This window comes from Oncorhynchus mykiss, chromosome 15, assembly GCF_013265735.2.
Source record: "Oncorhynchus mykiss isolate Arlee chromosome 15, USDA_OmykA_1.1, whole genome shotgun sequence".
Taxonomy (NCBI): Eukaryota; Metazoa; Chordata; class Actinopteri; order Salmoniformes; family Salmonidae; genus Oncorhynchus; species Oncorhynchus mykiss.
The window spans coordinates 61,725,621-61,743,376 of NC_048579.1; the positions used below are offsets into that span (position 1 = coordinate 61,725,621).

Genomic DNA, 17,756 nt, shown 5'->3' on the forward strand with positions numbered 1-17,756 from the left:
AAAAGAATGGACTGTCGTTTCTCTTTGCTTATTTGAGCTGTTCTTGCCATAATATTAACTTGGTCTTTTACCAAATAGGGCCATCTTCTGTATACCCCTACCATGTCACAACACAACTATTTGGCTCAAATGCAGTAAGGAAAGAAATTCCACATTAACTTTTAACAAGGCACACCTGTTAATTGAAATGCATTCCAGGTGACTACCTCATGAAGCTGGTTGAGAATACCAAGAGTGTACAAAGCTGTTAAGGCAAAGGGTGGCTATTTTGAAGAATCTCAAATACAAAATAGATTTTGATTTGTTAAACTCTTTTTTGGTTACCACACTTGGTTACCACATTACCATATGTGCCATTTCATAATGTTGATGTCTTCACTATTATTCTACAATGTAGAAAATAGTAAAAACAAAGAAAACCCTGGAATGAGTAGGTGTGTCCAAACTTTTGACTGGTACTGTAAATGTTTCACAAGTTGGTCAAATCCTTATTTCTTTACAATTTTTCCCTGATGGGCCTTTCAGTAAATGTTTGAGTAGGTATTTCAGATTTCACACATTTCTCTTTGAACCAATGCAGGAATGTCACTGACACAATACATAGTTTATTCTGAGGGAGAAAAAAAAAATCATCTCAGGATTTCAGGCCAAGATCAGCAAATTCCTACACAAATAATCATTGATGACATTAAACCAGATACCTGTGCCTTCAAAATCACATTTCAATAGTTATTCCTTTGATTGTTAGTCAAAAACAAATATTTATTGAAATATTTAGACATACATTCAGATAAATATTCACCTTCCTTGTTGCAAAGACATTTTAGCTCACAAAAACAAATATTTATGTGGTGCTTAATTATTAGGAGATGTTTTAGAAGAAAAGTTTGAAGAGAGAAAGTCTATCCACAGTTCTGGCAATGTTCTTGGAAGTGCCTTCTTGGCCTCGGGTTGACAGAAAGTCTTTGGCTATGTGGATCTCTCTGTGTGAGTCCAAGGTGTCGCTCTATGTTGATTGGAAGTTGGTCCAGAGTGGCTCACTAGGAAAGCTCCATATCTGCTGTGGAGGAAGTGCTGCTGGATGCCTCAGGCGCTGTGGTTGCCACCAACCGCTCCCGATTGCCAAACACCTCAGCGACTGGAGACAGCACATACATGGATGGCACGCAAAGTCAGTGAACATACTCGGTCACGTACACACAAAACACATCATGTTGATAACCATCAGCTACTGATCTAACACCTCAGTGGCCAAGCAGACACACATATATACAAACCCATGACTCTACTACCAAGCAGGAGAGATGATAGCTATATAAACATAACAGTCAAAGCCCATAATAAATAGATGTTCAATACAGAGGGAGAGAGATACTATCCCTCTATTGAACAGGTAGTTTTTTCATAGCCACTGTGCTTCTACATCTGCACTGCTTGCTGTTTGGGGTTTTAGGCTGGGTTTATTTGTGACATCTGCTAATGTAAAAAGGGCTTTATAAAATACATTTGGTTGATTGATTAAAAAAGTGTAAAGTCTAGTTGCCATATTCTAAATATATATATTTTTTCTGGAACAAAAATAAAATACATGATAGACTCGGCTCCTTGTCAGGCCTAGAGCAGAAGGTAATAACATTGAAACTGTACCTGCTGCCACATCACTTATGTCCCAAACCCGCAGGCCATCCCTCTGTCCTCCAAAGGCATATACAAAGGGCATGTCAGGACAGCACGCTGCACAGAACAGCACCCCCTATCAACAGAAAGGGAGCATTTCACCGCAACAGCCACATATACAGCACACATCCAAACATTCGCTGTTAGACCGAAACGTGACGGATCTTAATGCAATGACATGGCAATGATTACAGCGACAGAGAAACCAGCTTTACCATTTTCATGTCCCGGGTGTGAACCAGTTTGGGCTTGTTCCCCAAGATGTCCCAAATCTTGACGTGTTTGTCTGCTGACGAGGTGACCAAGCATCCCCGGATCTGGCTGCTAAGGTCCAAGCCTATAGGGTCAGAGACAACCGATTTCAATTCTGTTTCCCTGACTTTGAATGCCATGTTTGTGTACCAGTACTCATCCAGTATTTTAAAGTCTGAATATGAAGGGGTAGGGGCTAGAGGAACTGGGGGCAGAAATTGGCCTGTCTCCACACCCACCTGACACCTCTCCGTCATGTGCCCTTAGTGTAAACACTGGCTTGTCCGAGCGTGCGTCCAGACAGTAAACAAAGCCGTCCTCTGTGCTCGCCTAAAACACAGCCAACCATCAGTGAGAATGGAAACAGGAAAGTGCACCAAGCATTTTCCATGTGAAAGTTAGCCAATATGCAATGCTATGTGAGAGGTGGCGAGAGGGCAGCTTACCAGGAAGTTGCAGGGCGAGAAGTGGTTCCAGGCGACCCTTTCCACCTGCCCGCTAAACCTCCAAGTGCGATGGCTGCTGTCCGGGCTGCGGCAGTCATACAGGATTGCCGACCTGGCCAGAGGAAGAAGACACAGGTTAAGACTTGTTAGTTTTGTACAGTCACAATCCCAACCTCCTATATACAGGAGAAGACATTTTATTTTTTACAATTTTAGAGGTTGTAATAGATTCAGATTGGACATACTTATCGTATGATCCTGATATCAGGGTCTGAGCTTCAAAGGGGTGGAACATCAACGTCTGAACCTAAAAGGGACTTGACTTTAATGTTTGAGATCAACATCACAAGTAAGCAGGCGAGGCTACATCCAAAATCAATTTCACATTTTATTTGTATTATTTATTTAGAGTAGGCCCATTATGGGAAGTTAAACAGGCTGTGATGACTGGATACACGTACCTTGTCAGTGTGTCTGCACAGTGTTGTGGCCGGCTTTCCCTGTGCCAGATCCCACAGGATCACTGTTTTGTCGGCTGACCCACTGGCCAAGACGTTGCTGTGGAAAAGAGAAGCAACACACAGAACCTTTAGAGTAAAGGTGGAGGGTAGGTTTCTGACAACGCAAGTGACATTGTGATTGTGTGGTTACACTGACATGAGTGGAAAGGTCTGGGGCTAGGGGTGAGGGGTAACGGGTACCACTCCAATATGACTCACCGGACCAGCTTGTTCCAGGATAAGTCGAGTACAGCGTCTGTATGACCTTCCACTGGCTCTGCTGCAGCCTAAAAATTCAAATTGCCTGTTAGGATTCAGGCCATAGTGAGGAGACACCAACACCATAAACATAACAGTAGAAACTACCACATCCAAGTCCTTGTGGGAAAATGACCTTTTTGCTTTTCTTTTTGGAGGCCTTCTTGCTCCCCAGAGTGAAGGCAGGCTCTAGGCAGTCCACCACATCCAGGTCCCACACGTCAATCTGCGGTGTCATGTTGCCTACAGCCGCATAATTGCCTGTACAAACAGATGGGATTAATGTGAAGTCAAAAAAATACATGTTATACACTAAGAAAACACTGAATTGAATGTCCATTTCGCAGAGTCGGGTTGAGATAAACTGCTGTTTGAGTTTAACTCAAAGTCAAATCTGAGAATCCATTCAACACTATAAAAAGTGAAAACACTCACCTGTGCCTTCTGGACTAGGGTCAAAGTTAAGCCACTCCACACACAGTGGATAGGCTGGCAGGAGTATGTCATGGTGAACATAGAGGGATTCCTCCTCGGAGTTGTATACTGTGCAGAGGCAAATAAATATTTATTAAAAACAACCTTTGTTTTTACACTGGCATGTACACAGAGTATACCAAACATTAGGAAAACCTTCCTAATATTGAGTTGCAAACCAAGCAGTGTTGCAGGTCTTGACACAAACCACTGCGCCTGCTATCATACCCTGTACAAAAGCATTTAAATATTTTGTCTTCCCCATTCATCTGATTGGCACACATTCACAATCCATGTCTCAAGGCTTGAAAATCCTTCTTTAACCTGTCTCCTCCCCTTCATATACACTGACTGAAGTGGATTTGACATCAGTTGAAAGCTATGGATCACATGTTGGTCAATCTATGTCATGGAAAGAACATTTTTTGTACAGTCACTACGTCTACACTGATACACAAACTCCCGCTTCACAGCATCAAATAGTAAGTCTCAGATGAGAGTCAAATTGCCAGTTAGTTGCAGAGACTGTTGTTCTCACCGTGAATCTCCAGGTTGCAGCAGTCCTTCTCTGCTCTGCCTGAAATTACGAGGTTATCATTGGGCTTGATTTGAAAGTCCTCTCGCTCATACTGGTCCTGGAGAGACAAAGAAAAGATACCAACAACTATGTCTGAATGACACAGAATTACCAGAAATGAAGAGCTGGGACGATAAACCGAAAATGATCAGTAACGACCATTTATCGCAAGCATTTTGCTGATATCGTTCATCATGAGAAGTAGCCTAAACTAGAGAAATGTGAAGTTTGAAATTAAGTAAGTTGGTTTAATGGGACAATTGATGGCTACAACCATCAAACTAGTAATAGTTGTTTAAAGGATAATAAATAAATAAAATACTGTAGTGCACATTATAAACTTATTGTTACTATTTATCAGTATCGCAACAATTAGGTAATTTTTCACAATATGGATTTTTTAGGTGGCAGGTAGCCTAGTAGTTAGAAGGTTGGGCCAGTAACCGAAAGGTCGCTGGATCGAATACCCGAGCAGACATGGTGAAAAATCTACCGATGGCCCTTAAGCAAGGCACTTGACCCCAATTTGCTTCAGGTGCGCCGTACTACTATGGCGGACCCTGTAAAACAACACATTTCACTGCACCTATCCGGTGTGTGACAAAATATATGTTGTGTGATATGTATGGCATGTACTACTAGTTGGTACCAAACCAGACTGGTGAGATGTTTCATCACTCTGAACTGGCACACAGCTCTGGACTCACTGTGTCTTTGATGGTAATGTAAGGATCCTCCTCATTGGTGCTGAACACTGTGAGGCCGGCAAGGCTGTTACCAAGGTTGGCAGTCACTGTGCCAGAAAAAAAGAGATGAACAGTAAGTGAGTTCTTTGGGGGGGGGGACAAACAGTGATTAATACAGTCCTCTTGGCATATTAACAGACAGACAAAGATAACCCATGAATTTAAGATCAGACATAATCTGAAAGCAGACGCAGAAACGATATTTACCAGAGTCTTCCTCGTCATATCTATCCAAACCATACTCTGCTAGTTCATCAGCTTCCTCCCTTCCTGCTTCATTTTCATCTTGCTCTGGCTCCTGTCCCTGAACACCTTCTGCCTCTTCACTCTGTTCCTGCCCGCTGGCCATGCCTTCATCATCATCCTCCTCCTCCTCTTCACCTACGCGTTCACTGAGCAAACACAAATACCTGAATTGCTAATCCTGAAAATATATAATTTTGGGGTCAATTCCATTTTGAACTTATTTGATGAAACCCCCATTGAGAAAATTATTTCTTAGTCACTTCGCTGGTCCAGAAATAATGAGTATTTCAACCATTTAGCTACACATTTCAATTCATTTCCTATATTGACTGGGTTTAAATAGCAGTTTCGGTCTCATACTCTCAGTCAGGTCAGTGTTATTTTCTGAAGCCCTCCAAACAAACAAAACAAGTTATATGTCAAGTAAGTCATCCAAAAACTCCACCAACCCCAATTGTTCTTTTGCCTCTGCTATAATGCGTTGCAATTCTTCTTTGCTCAACTCCACCTGTAACAAAATGTGGTAGCAGGTTAAAACAGACATTACCTAGCTGGTGCCATTAATTTTATTAGCATGAATTAGGCTGTTTATTAACTATAAATGCTGTAATTCCAAACGAATGTATTAGCGAGCTTGCTAGCTGGGGTGTATTCATTAATTGGATTCCGTTGCAAAACGTTTTGAAAACATTTTGCAACTGAAACCGTTTATTCCAAACTTAAAACGTTTTGCAACGAAAACGAGTTTATATTTGTCAAATTATGGTAGGTCCCTCCCCGTGTCGTTTGCTTCAGTTAGGTTCCTAGTATAAATGATCAACAGTTTCGGGTTTGCAACGTAATACGACTAATGAAAACACAACAGATGTATTTTCTGTCTTGTTGACAATTTAGATTCTTACCTTATCTGGTGTTTCCTTCGAAACGCCTCGCTTTACCCATCCAACACAAGTGATCTGAGAACTCATTATTGACAACGTACCAGCTTCCTAGTAATGCACACGAAATTCAATGTAATGTACAACTCTAAAGTGTACAAACAGTTCGTAAAGATCCAGAAGTTACATAAAAATGGCACACATTGACATGTGAGTTGAGTCCTACTTTGTCGAGACAGGCAGTGTCGCAGACTGATGACGTACTTCTTCTTTAGAGTTTTTAGTGCCGGATCGTACACTTACGGTACTGGAGTGTGAGGCCGGTCACGACCTGTCTATACCACTATATCCAAATCAAATTTTATTGGTCACATTCAAGTGTTTAGAAAACGTTGTTGCGGGTGTAGCGAAATGCTTGTGTTTCGAGCTTCGACAGTGCAGTAATATCTAACAAGTAATATCTAACAATTTCACAACATATACCCAATACACACATCTAGTAAAGGAATGGAATTAAGAATATATAAATATATGGACAAGTAATTTCAGAGCAACATAGACTTAGATACAGTAGAATAGTATAGAATACAGTATATATATAAGATGAGTAATGCAAGATATGTAAACATTATAAAAGTCACTAGTACAATTTGGGTTACGTGCCTTCCTCAAGGGCACATCAACAGACTAACCTTGTTAGTTTCGGGAGTCGAATTAGCAACCTTTCAGTCACTGGCCTAACGCTCTAACCGCTAGACATGGTGCCGGAGGGAATAGCTGCCGTTTTATGGGCTCCTAACCAACCGTGCTATTTTGTTTGTTTTTTCCCATTGTTTGTAACTTATTGCGTACATAATGTTGCTGATAGTCTCTTATGAACGAAAAGAGCTTCTGGACATAAGAACAGCAATTACTCACCTTGAACTGGACAAATAATTTTTCTTTAATGAGTCGGACGAGGGGGATTTACTCCAGACAACCAACAAGGCCCTCATCCCCGCCATTCGGAGATATTGCGGAAGGAAGTCATGGTGCCTTGTAAGGCTCCGGCAACAAGTGGCTAATCTGCCTTTACCATCGGTACTATTAGACAGCGTACAGTCATTGGATAATGAAATAGACAAACTACAAGCACATATATCCTACCAATTGAACATTGAAAACTGTAATATCTTATGTTTCACCGAGTCATGGCTGAATGACGACATGAATAACATACAGCTGGTGGGTTATACATTGTATCGGCAGGATCGAACAGCAGCCTCTGGTAAAACAAGGGGTAGCGGTCTATGTATATTTGTAAACAATAGCTGGTGCACGATATCTAAGGAAGTCTCAAGGTTTTTCTCGCCTGAGTATCTCATGATAAGCTGTAGACCACACAACCAACCGAAAGAGTTTTCATCTATATTCTTCGGAGCTGTCTATTTACCACCACAAACCGATGCTGGCACTAAGACTGCACTCAATAAGCTGTATACGGCCATAAGCAAACAGGAAAAATGCACATCCAGAGGCGGTACTCCTAGTGGCCAGGGACTTTAATGCTGGGAAATTTAAATCCATTTGACCTAATTTCTACCAGCATGTTAAATGTGCAACCAGAGGGAAAAAAAACTCTAGACCACCTTTACTCCACACACAGAGACACGTACAAAGCTCTCCCTGTCACATTCTGACCTTTATTTTCCTTTGTTTTGTCTTTTTTTAGTATGGTCAGGGCGTGAGTTTGGGTGGGCAGTCTATGTTTTGTATTTCTATGTTTTTCTATTTCTGTGTTCAGCCTAGTATGGTTCTCAATCAGAGGCAGGTGTAGTTAGTTGTCTCTGATTGAGAATGATACTTAGGTAGCCTGGGTTTCACTGTTGGTTTGTGGGTGTTTGTTTCCGTGTCTGTGTTTTTCACCACACGGTACTGTTTCGGTTTTGTTATTTCACGTATTCATTTATTGTTTTTGTATTTCATAGTGTTCAGTGCTTTTGTTATTAAAATCGTCATGAACACTTACCACACTGCATCTTGGTCCGATCCTTACTCCTCTTCAAAAGAAGAGGAGGAAATCTGCCGTTACACTCCCTCGCTCTACATTTGGTAAATCTGACCATAATTCTATCCTCCTGATTCCTGCTTACAAGCAAAAACTAAAACAGGAAGCACCAGTGACTCGGTCAATAAGAAAGTGTTCAGATGAAGCAGATGCTAAGCTACAGGACTGTTTTGTTAGCACAGACTGGAATATGTTCCAGGATTCTTCCGATGGCATTGAGGAGTACAATACATCAGTCACTGGCTTCATCAATAAGTGTATCGATGACGCCGTGCCCACAGTGACTCTACGTACATACCTCTACATACGTACATACAAGAAACAATGGATTACAGGCAACATCCACATTGAGCTAAAGGGTAGAGCTGCCACTTTCAAGGAGCGGAACTCTAACCCGGAAACTGAATGGAAATCGTGCTATGCCCTCAGGCAAGCCATCAAACAGGCAAAGTGTCAATACAGGACTAAGATTGAATCGTACTACACCGGCTCCGACGCTCGTTGGATGTGGCAGGGTTTGCTAACTATTACAGACTACAAAGGGAAGCACAGCCATGAGCTGTCCAGTGACACAAGCTTACCAGTCAAGATAAATTACTTCTATGCACGCTTTGAGGCAAGAAACACTGAAACATGCATGAGAGCATCAGCTGTTCCAGATGACTGTGTGATCACACTCTCCGTAGCCAATGTGAGTAAGACCTTGAAACTAGTCAACATTCACAAGGCCGCAGGACCAGACGGATTACCAGGACGTGTGCTCCGAGCATGCACTGACAAACTGGCAAGTGTCTTCACTGACATTTTTAACCTCTCCCTTTCGGAGAGGTAATACCAACATGTTTCAAGCAGACCACCATAGTCCCTGTGCCCAAGGACACTAAGGTAACCTGCCTAAATTATTACCGACCGGTAGCACTCACGTCTGTAGCCATGAAGTGCTTTGAAAAGCTGGTCATGGCTCACATCAACACCATTATCCCAGAAACCCTAGACCCACACCAATTTGCATACCGCACCAACAGATCCACTAATGATGTAATCTCTATTGCACTACTCCACACTGCCCTGTCACACCTGGACAAAAGGAACACCTATGTGAGAATGCTATTAATTGACAACAGCTCAGCGTTCAACACCATAGTGCCCTCAAAGCTCATCACAAAGCTAAGGACCCTGGGACTAAACACCTCCCTCTACAACTGGATCCTGGACTTTCTGATGGGCCTCCACCCATGTGGTAAGGGTAGGTAACAACACATCCACCACTCTGATCCTCAACACTGGGGCCCCTCAGGGGTGTGTGCTCAGGCCCCTCCTGTACTCCCAGTTCACTCATGACTGCATGGCCAGGCACGACTCCAACACCATCATTAAGTTTGCCGATGACACAACTGTGGTAGGCCTGATTACTGACAACGACGAGACAGCTTATAGGAGGAGGTCAGAGGCCTGGCCGTGTGGTACCAGGACAACAACCTCTCCCTCAATGTGATCAAGACAAAGAAGATGATCGTCTACTACAGGAAAAGGCGGGCCGAACAGGCCCCCATTAACATTACTGATGATCCAAGATGGCGTAGCAGCAGGACGTGTTGTCGTGTCCCTTGTATATATCGTTTGTTTTCGTTTTTTTTTCTTCACATATCTTTAAAACTTTTTCACCCCCGGATTCCCATCGCAAACGGAACATTTTGAGCTCCTGGGCTACAATATCCAGACCCACGACCGGTCCATTGATGTCACCGCATGAAGAGGAATAAACAGACTCCCCTCATCGCGACGTCCCCAAAGGCTAACTCTCTAGCCCTTGCTATCTCCTTGCTTGCAAATTCGGCCTGCTAACTGCTAGCTTTTTTAGCCCGGTCCGCTAACTGCTACCGTGTTTAGCACCGTCTACTAACTGTTAGCTTGTTAGCACAGGCCTGCTAACCATCTGAATCGCCGCGTCCCAAACACTCACTGAACCCATATTTACTTTCTATCCCTTTTCGATTTTTAATTTGTTTATACCTTCCGGTAACCTGCCTCACCCAATGTGATACGGAACCGCTATTATCTTTACATTTTTAGAACACACTCAAGAACCTTCAGAAGCTAACCAGCTAACTGGCTACAAGCTATTTAGTCATTGTTAGTTTTCTAACCTGGATAACACTCGCCAGTCCAGCTTCCCTGCCCCATCCACCGCTGCCCCTTGGACACTGATCACTTGACTACATAGCTGATGCATGCTGGACTGTCCATTAATTCACGGTAATCCATTCTGCTTGTTTATGTTTTATCTGTCGGCCCCAGCCGCACTTAGGCTCTGTGTGTAGTTAATCCGACCCTCTCTGCCTAATCAATCGCCATTCTACCTGCTGTTGTTGTGCTAGCTGATTAGCTGTTGTTGTCTCACCTACTGTTTTAGCTAGCTCTCCCAATTCAACACCTGTGATTACTGTATGCCTTGCTGTATGTCTCTCTCAAATGTCAATATGCCTTGTATACTGTTGTGCAGGTTAGTTATCATTGTTTTAGTTTACAATGGAGCCCCTAGTTCCACTCTTTATACCCCTGATACCTCCTTTGTCCCACCCCCCACACATGCGGTGACCTCACCCATTACAACCAGCATGTCCAGAGATACAACCTCTCTCATCATCACCCAGTGCCTGGGCTTACCTCCGCTGTACCCGCACCCCACCATACCCCTGTTTGCGCATTATGCCCTGAATATATTCTACCATGCCCAGAAACCTGCTCCTCTTATTCTCTGTCCCCAACGCCCTAGGCGACCAGTTTTGATAGCCTTCAGCCGCACCCTCATACTACTCCTTCTCTGTTCCGCGGGTGATGTGGAGGTAAACCCAGGCCCTGCATGTCCCCAGGCACCCTCATTTGTTGACTTCTGTGATCGAAAAAGCCTTGGTTTCATGCATGTCAACATCAGAAGCCTCCTCCCTAAGTGTGTCTTACTCACTGCTCTAGCACACTCTGCTAACCCTGATGTCCTTGCCGTGTCTGAATCCTGGCTCAGGAAGGCCACCAAAAATTCTGAGATTTCCATACCCAACTATAACATCTTCCGTCAAGATAGAACTGCCAAAGGGGGAGGAGTTGCAGTCTACTGCAGAGATAGCCTGCAAAGTAATGTCATACTCTCCAGGTCCATACCCAAACAGTTCGAACTACTAATTTTGAAAATTACTCTCTCCAGAAATAAGTCTCTCACTGTTGCCGCCTGCTACCGACCCCCCTCAGCTCCCAGCTGTGCCCTGGACACCATTTGTGAATTGATCGCCCCCCATCTAGCTTCAGAGTTTGTTCTGTTAGGTGACCTAAACTGGGATATGCTTAACACCCCGGCAGTCCTACAATCTAAGCTAGATGCCCTCAATCTCACTCAAATCATCAAGGAACCCACCAGGTACAACCCTAACTCTGTAAACAAGGGCACCCTCATTGACGTCATCCTGACCAACTGGCCCTCCAAATACACCTCCGCTGTCTACAACCAGGATCTCAGCGATCACTGCCTCATTGCCTGTATCCGCTACGGAGCCGCAGTCAAACGACCACCCCTCATCACTGTCAAACGCTCCCTAAAACACTTCTGCGAGCAGGCCTTTCTAATCGACCTGGCCCGGGTACCCTGGAAGGACATTGACCTCATCCCGTCAGTTGAGGATGCCTGGTCTTTCTTTAAAAGTAACTTCCTCACCATTTTAGATAAGCATGCTCCGTTCAAAAAATGCAGAACTAAGAACAGATATAGCCCCTGGTTCACTCCAGACCTGACTGCCCTCGACCAGCACAAAAACATCCTGTGGCGGACTGCGCTAACATCGAATAGTCCCCGCGATATGCAACTGTTCAGGGAAGTCAGGAACCAATACACACAGTCAGTCAGGAAAGCTAAAGCCAACTTCTTCAGGCAGAAGTTTGCATCCTGTAGCTCCAACTCCAAAAAGTTCTGGGACACTGTGAAGTCCATGGAGAACAAGAGCACCTCCTCCCAGCTGCCCACTGCACTGAGACTAGGTAACATGGTCACCACCGATAAATCCATGATTATCGAAAACTTCAACAAGCATTTCTCAACGGCTGGCCATGCCTTCCGCCTGGCTACTCCAACCTCGGACAACAGCTCCCCCCCCCCCCGCAGCTACTCGCCCAAGCCTCTCCAGGTTCTCCTTTACCCAAATCCAGATAGCAGATGTCCTGAAAGAGCTGCAAAACCTGGACCCGTACAAATCAGCTGGGCTGGACAATCTGGACCCTCTATTCCTGAAACTATCCGCCGCCATTGTCGCAACCCCTATTACCAGCCTGTTCAACCTCTCTTTCATATCGTCTGAGATCCCCAAGGATTGGAAAGCTGCCGCAGTCATCCCCCTCTTCAAAGGGGGCGACACCCTGGACCCAAACTGTTACAGACCTATATCCATCCTGCCCTGCCTATCTAAGGTCTTCGAAAGCCAAGTCAACAAACAGGTCACTGACCATCTTGAATCCCACCGTACCTTCTCCGCTGTGCAATCTGGTTTCCGAGCCGGTCACGGGTGTACCTCAGCCACGCTCAAGGTACTAAACGATATCATAACCGCCATTGATAAAAGACAGTACTGTGCAGCCGTCTTCATAGACCTTGCCAAGGCTTTCGACTCTGTCAATCACCGTATTCTTATCGGCAGACTCAGTAGCCTCGGTTTTTCGGATGACTGCCTTCTGGTTCACCAATTACTTTGCAGACAGAGTTCAGTGTGTCAAATCGGAGGGCATGCTGTCCGGTCCTCTGGCAGTCTCTATGGGGGTGCCACAGGGTTCAATTCTCGGGCCGACTCTTTTCTCTGTATATATCAATGATGTTTCTCATGCTGCGGGCGATTCCCTGATCCACCTCTACGCAGACGACACCATTCTATATACTTCCGGCCCGTCCTTGGACACTGTGCTATCTAACCTCCAAACGAGCTTCAATGCCATACAGCACTCCTTCCGTGGCCTCCAACTGCTCTTAAACGCTAGTGAAACCAAATGCATGCTTTTCAACCGTTCGCTGCCTGCACCCGCACGCCTGACCAGCATCACCACCCTGGATGGTTCCGACCTTGAATATGTGGACATCTATAAGTACCTAGGTGTCTGGCTAGACTCTAAACTCTCCTTCCAGACCCATATCAAACATCTCCAATCGAAAATCAAAGCAAGAGTCGGCTTTCTATTCCGCAACAAAGCCTCCTTCACTCACGCCGCCAAACTTACCCTAGTAAAACTGACTATCCTACCGATCCTCGACTTCGGCGACGTCATCTACAAAATTGCTTCCAACACTCTACTCAGCAAACTGGATGCAGTTTATCACAGTGCCATCCGTTTTGTCACTAAAGCACCTTATACCACCCACCACTGCGACTTGTATGCTCTAGTCGGCTGGCCCTCGCTACATATTCGTCGCCAGACCCACTGGCTCCAGGTCATCTACAAGTCCATGCTAGGTAAAGCTCCGCCTTATCTCAGTTCACTGGTTACGATGGCAACACCCATCCGTAGCACGCGCTCCAGCAGGTGTATCTCACTGATCATCCCTAAAGCCAACACCTCATTTGGCCGCCTTTCGTTCCAGTTCTCTGCTGCCTGTGACTGGAACGAATTGCAAAAATCGCTGAAGTTGGAGACTTTTATCTCCCTCACCAACTTCAAACATCTGCTATCTGAGCAGCTAACCGATCGCTGCAGCTGTACATAGTCTATTGGTAAATAGCCCACCCATTTTCACCTACCTCATCCCCATACTGTTTTTATTTATTTATTTTTATTTTTCTGCTCTTTTGCACACCAATATCTCTACCTGTACATAACCATCTGATCATTTATCACTCCAGTGTTAATCTGCATAATTGTAATTATTTGCCTACCTTCTCATGCCTTTTGCACACAATGTATATATAGACTCCCCTTTTTTCTACTGTGTTATTGACTTGTTAATTGTTTACTCCATGTGTAACTCTGTGTTGTCTGTTCACACTGCTATGCCTTATCTTGGCCAGGTCGCAGTTGCAAATGAGAACTTGTTCTCAACTAGCCTACCTGGTTAAATAAAGGTGAAATAAAAATAAAAAAAATAAATAAAAAACATCGATGGGGCTGTAGTCCACATCACCATCACACTATCATGGTTCAAACACACCAAGACAGTCGTGAAGAGGGCACAACAAAACATTTTCCCCCTCAGGAGACTGAAAAGATTTGGCATGGGTCCTCAAATCCTCAAAAAGTTCTACAGCTGCACCATCGAGAACATCCTGACCGATTGCAGGACGACACTGGGCCAATTGTGCACCACTCTATGGGACTCCTAATCATGGCCGGTTGTGATACAGCCTGGAATCAAACCAGGGTCTGTGATGCCTCTAGCTGAGATGCAGTGCCTTAAACTGCTGCGCCACTCAGGAGCCCTGTTGTCATAGAGATAGATAGAGGACTCATCATGGATATAACCCGTTTTAACATGGACATTGCCATTGAGAGCTTCCACCATTTTAAAGTTGTCAATTGGGTGGGGATTCCTATGAGTTAGGAGAAATCAGCCAAAGAAAACTAACTACTTTCACAGACGCTATAATAGCACAGATGTGCAATTATAGCATCATTACACATGTGCAGTTTTTTGGAAGATGAGCTGTATCTGACCTGAATCTTGAAATGACGACCAACACAATCACAGTTCTATATAAAATACAAATAATTTTGATTTGATTTGGAATAACATACAAATTACAATACACTAGACAAAATACTTGAATGACAAATATTGTACAGGGGCAGATTGTTAGTTCATATATACCTTTGGTTTAAAACAAATCACAATATAATACAGCAACATGTATTGAGAGTGTCACGCCCTGACCTTAGTATTCTTTGTTTTCTTTATTATTTTGGTTAGGTCACGGTGTGACATGGGTGATGTATGTGTTTTTGTTCCTGTCTATGGGTTTTGTATGTTGCCTGTGTCTGCACTTGTTTATATATAGCGTCACGTTCGTTTTTGTTTTTTGTATAGTGTGTTTCTTCGTTAATAAATAGAAGAATGTATTCACATCACGCTGCGCCTTGGTCTCCTCCATTCAACGAACGTGACAGAATAACCCACCAAACAAGGACCAAGCAGCGTGAAAGGGAGGAACAGCACTTTGTGGAAGAATGGACCCGAGAGAAGGATGAGTGGGTAACAACCTGGGAGGAGATAGAGAGGTGGTCGATCTATCCAGGGAGAGTACCAGAGCCCGCTTGGGATTCTATGGAACAGTGCGCGGAGGGATACAGGAGAATGGAGGAACGGCGACGATATAAGGGTACACGGCTAGCACGGAAGCCCGAGAGGCAGCCCCAAGATTTTTTTTTTGGGGGGGGGCACACGAGGAGATTGGCTGAGTCAGGTAGGAGACCTAAGCCAACTCCTCGTGCTTACCGTGGGGAGCGTGTTACTGTTCTGGCACCGTGTTATGCGAATGGACATCCAGCAAGGAAGGAGGGTGCCGGCTCAGCGCTCCTGGTCTCCAGTATATCTCCATGGACTAGGATATACTGCGCCGGCTCTACGTACTGTGAGTCTGCACAGCCCTGTGCGTTCTGTGCCAGCGCCCTGCATTTGCAGGGCAAGTATAAACATCCAGCCAGGATGGGTTGTGTCAGCTCTACACTCCAGACCTTCAGTACGCCTCCACAGCTCAGTACGTCCTGTGCCTGCTCCCCGCACTCGCCCTGAGGTGCATGTCCTCAGCCCGGTACCACCAGTGCCAGTACCACGCACCAGGCCTCCATTGCGTCTCCAGGGTCCAGTACTCCCTGTTCCTGCTCCTTGCACTCGCCCTGAGGTGCGTGTCCCCAGCCCGGTATCACCAGTGCCGGAACCACGCACCAGGCCTACAGTGCACCTCGCCAGTTCAGAGCGTCCGGCGACAGTACCCAGTCCAGAGTGTCCAGGCGACAGTACCCAGTCCAGAGCGTCCGGCGACAGTACCCAGTCCAGAGTGTCCGGCGACAGTACCCAGTCCAGAGCATCTGGCGACAGTACCCAGTCCAGAGCGTCCGGCAACAGTACCCAGTCCAGAGCGTCCGGCGACAGTACCCAGTCCAGAGCGTCCGGCAACAGTACCCAGTCCAGAGCATCCGGCGACAGTACCCAGTCCAGAGCGTCCAGGCGACAGTACCCAGTCCCGAGCGTCCAGGCGACAGTACCCAGTTCAGAGCGTCCGGCGACAGTACCCAGTCCAGAGCGTCCGGCGACAGTCTACAGACCGGAACCTCCTACGACGGGCCGCAGACCGGAACCTCCTACGACGGGCCGCAGACCGTAACCTCCTACGATGGGCCACAGACCGGAACCTCCTACTACGGGCCGCAGACCGCAACCTCCTACGATGGGCCGCAGTCCGGAACCTACCACGACGGGTCACAGTCCGGAACCTACCACGACGGGTCACAGTCCGGATCCGCCAGAGTCTCCCTCCAGTCCGGATCCGCCAGAATCTCCCTCCAATCCAGAGGCGCCACTCACTCCAGACTCGACCATCAGTCCAGTGGCATCCTCTAGTCCGTGGTCGGCGGTGAGGGTTCCCGCTCCAGAGACATTAAGGAAGTGTGCCGAGCCAGAACCGCCACCTCGGAGTTATGCCCACCCAGACCCTCCCATATAGGCTTAGGTGTGCGGCCGGGAGTCCGCACCTTTGGGGGGGGGGGGGGGGGGGGGGTACACTCCCTGACCTTAGTATTCTTTGTTTTCTTTATTATTTTGGTTAGATCAGGGTGTGACATGGGTGATGTATGTGTTTTTGTTCCTGTCTATGGGTTTTGTATGTTGCCTGTGTCTGCACTTGTTTATATATAGCGTCACATTCGTTTTTGTTGTTTTGTATAGTTTGTTTTCGTGTTTCTTCGTTAATAAATAGAAGAATGTATTCACATCACGCTGCGCCTTGGTCTCCTCCATTCAACGAACGTGACAGAGAGGTTATATAAGAGGTTAGTCTATGGCGATAGACTTCTATCAAAATGCTTAAAATCAAATACATATGTCAAAAATGTTAATGTAAATATTTGAGGTGACCATGAGTTTGTATGGAAGCCCGTTCCCGCACCAAAAAATCAAATCTGACTCAAGAGTTATGACATAGTAAGTCATAATTATATGATAGTAAGTCATTATTGTGAGATACATTCAGGCGATCTGTATCATATAAATCCAATGTACACTTTGCATCAGGCCCTCAACTTAAGATAGACTAGGATATGCATAAGGTTATCACACATTGTGTGTGTGTAAGAGAAAGAGAGATTGTGGTGATATTGTTCAATATTAATGTATTGAAAAGTTTTGTTGATGTGAGTTGGTGCCTGTTTGATGACATCTGGTTGACATCAGATTTAATTAATATGTACAAAACATTAGGAACACCTTCCTAATATTGAGTAGCACTCCCTTTTGCCCTCAGAACAGCCTCAATTTGTTGGGTCATGGACTCTACAAGGTGTCGAAAGCGTTCCACAGGGATGCTGGCCCATGTTGACTTCAATGCTTTCCACAGTTGTGTCAAGTTGGCTGGATGTCCTTTGGATGATGCACCATTCTTGATACACACGGGAAACTGTTGAGCGTGAAAAACCTTGT

The 17,756-nt window shown here is 45.2% G+C and overlaps 1 protein-coding gene across 2 annotated transcripts; it reads right to left on the minus strand.

Annotated features, from left to right (window-relative positions):
• Positions 1-583: 583 nt before the first annotated feature.
• Positions 584-6,327, minus strand: LOC110490527 (periodic tryptophan protein 1 homolog). Of its 2 annotated transcripts, XM_021563962.2 has the most exons (15): positions 6,079-6,327; positions 5,626-5,684; positions 5,138-5,322; positions 4,892-4,977; positions 4,146-4,242; positions 3,569-3,676; positions 3,270-3,394; positions 3,095-3,162; positions 2,837-2,933; positions 2,621-2,682; positions 2,376-2,487; positions 2,169-2,259; positions 1,893-2,014; positions 1,648-1,753; positions 584-1,138 (listed from the first exon to the last, which is right to left on the minus strand). In XM_021563962.2, the coding sequence occupies exons 1-15, from the start codon at positions 6,142-6,144 to the stop codon at positions 1,041-1,043; spliced, it is 1,482 nt and encodes a 493-aa protein (XP_021419637.2). In that variant the 5' UTR covers positions 6,145-6,327; the 3' UTR covers positions 584-1,040. The 2 variants fall into 2 exon arrangements, with proteins under 2 accessions (XP_021419637.2, XP_021419638.1); XM_021563963.2 differs by lacking the exon at positions 5,138-5,322 and having other exon boundaries at positions 6,079-6,320.
• Positions 6,328-17,756: the final 11,429 nt, after the last annotated feature.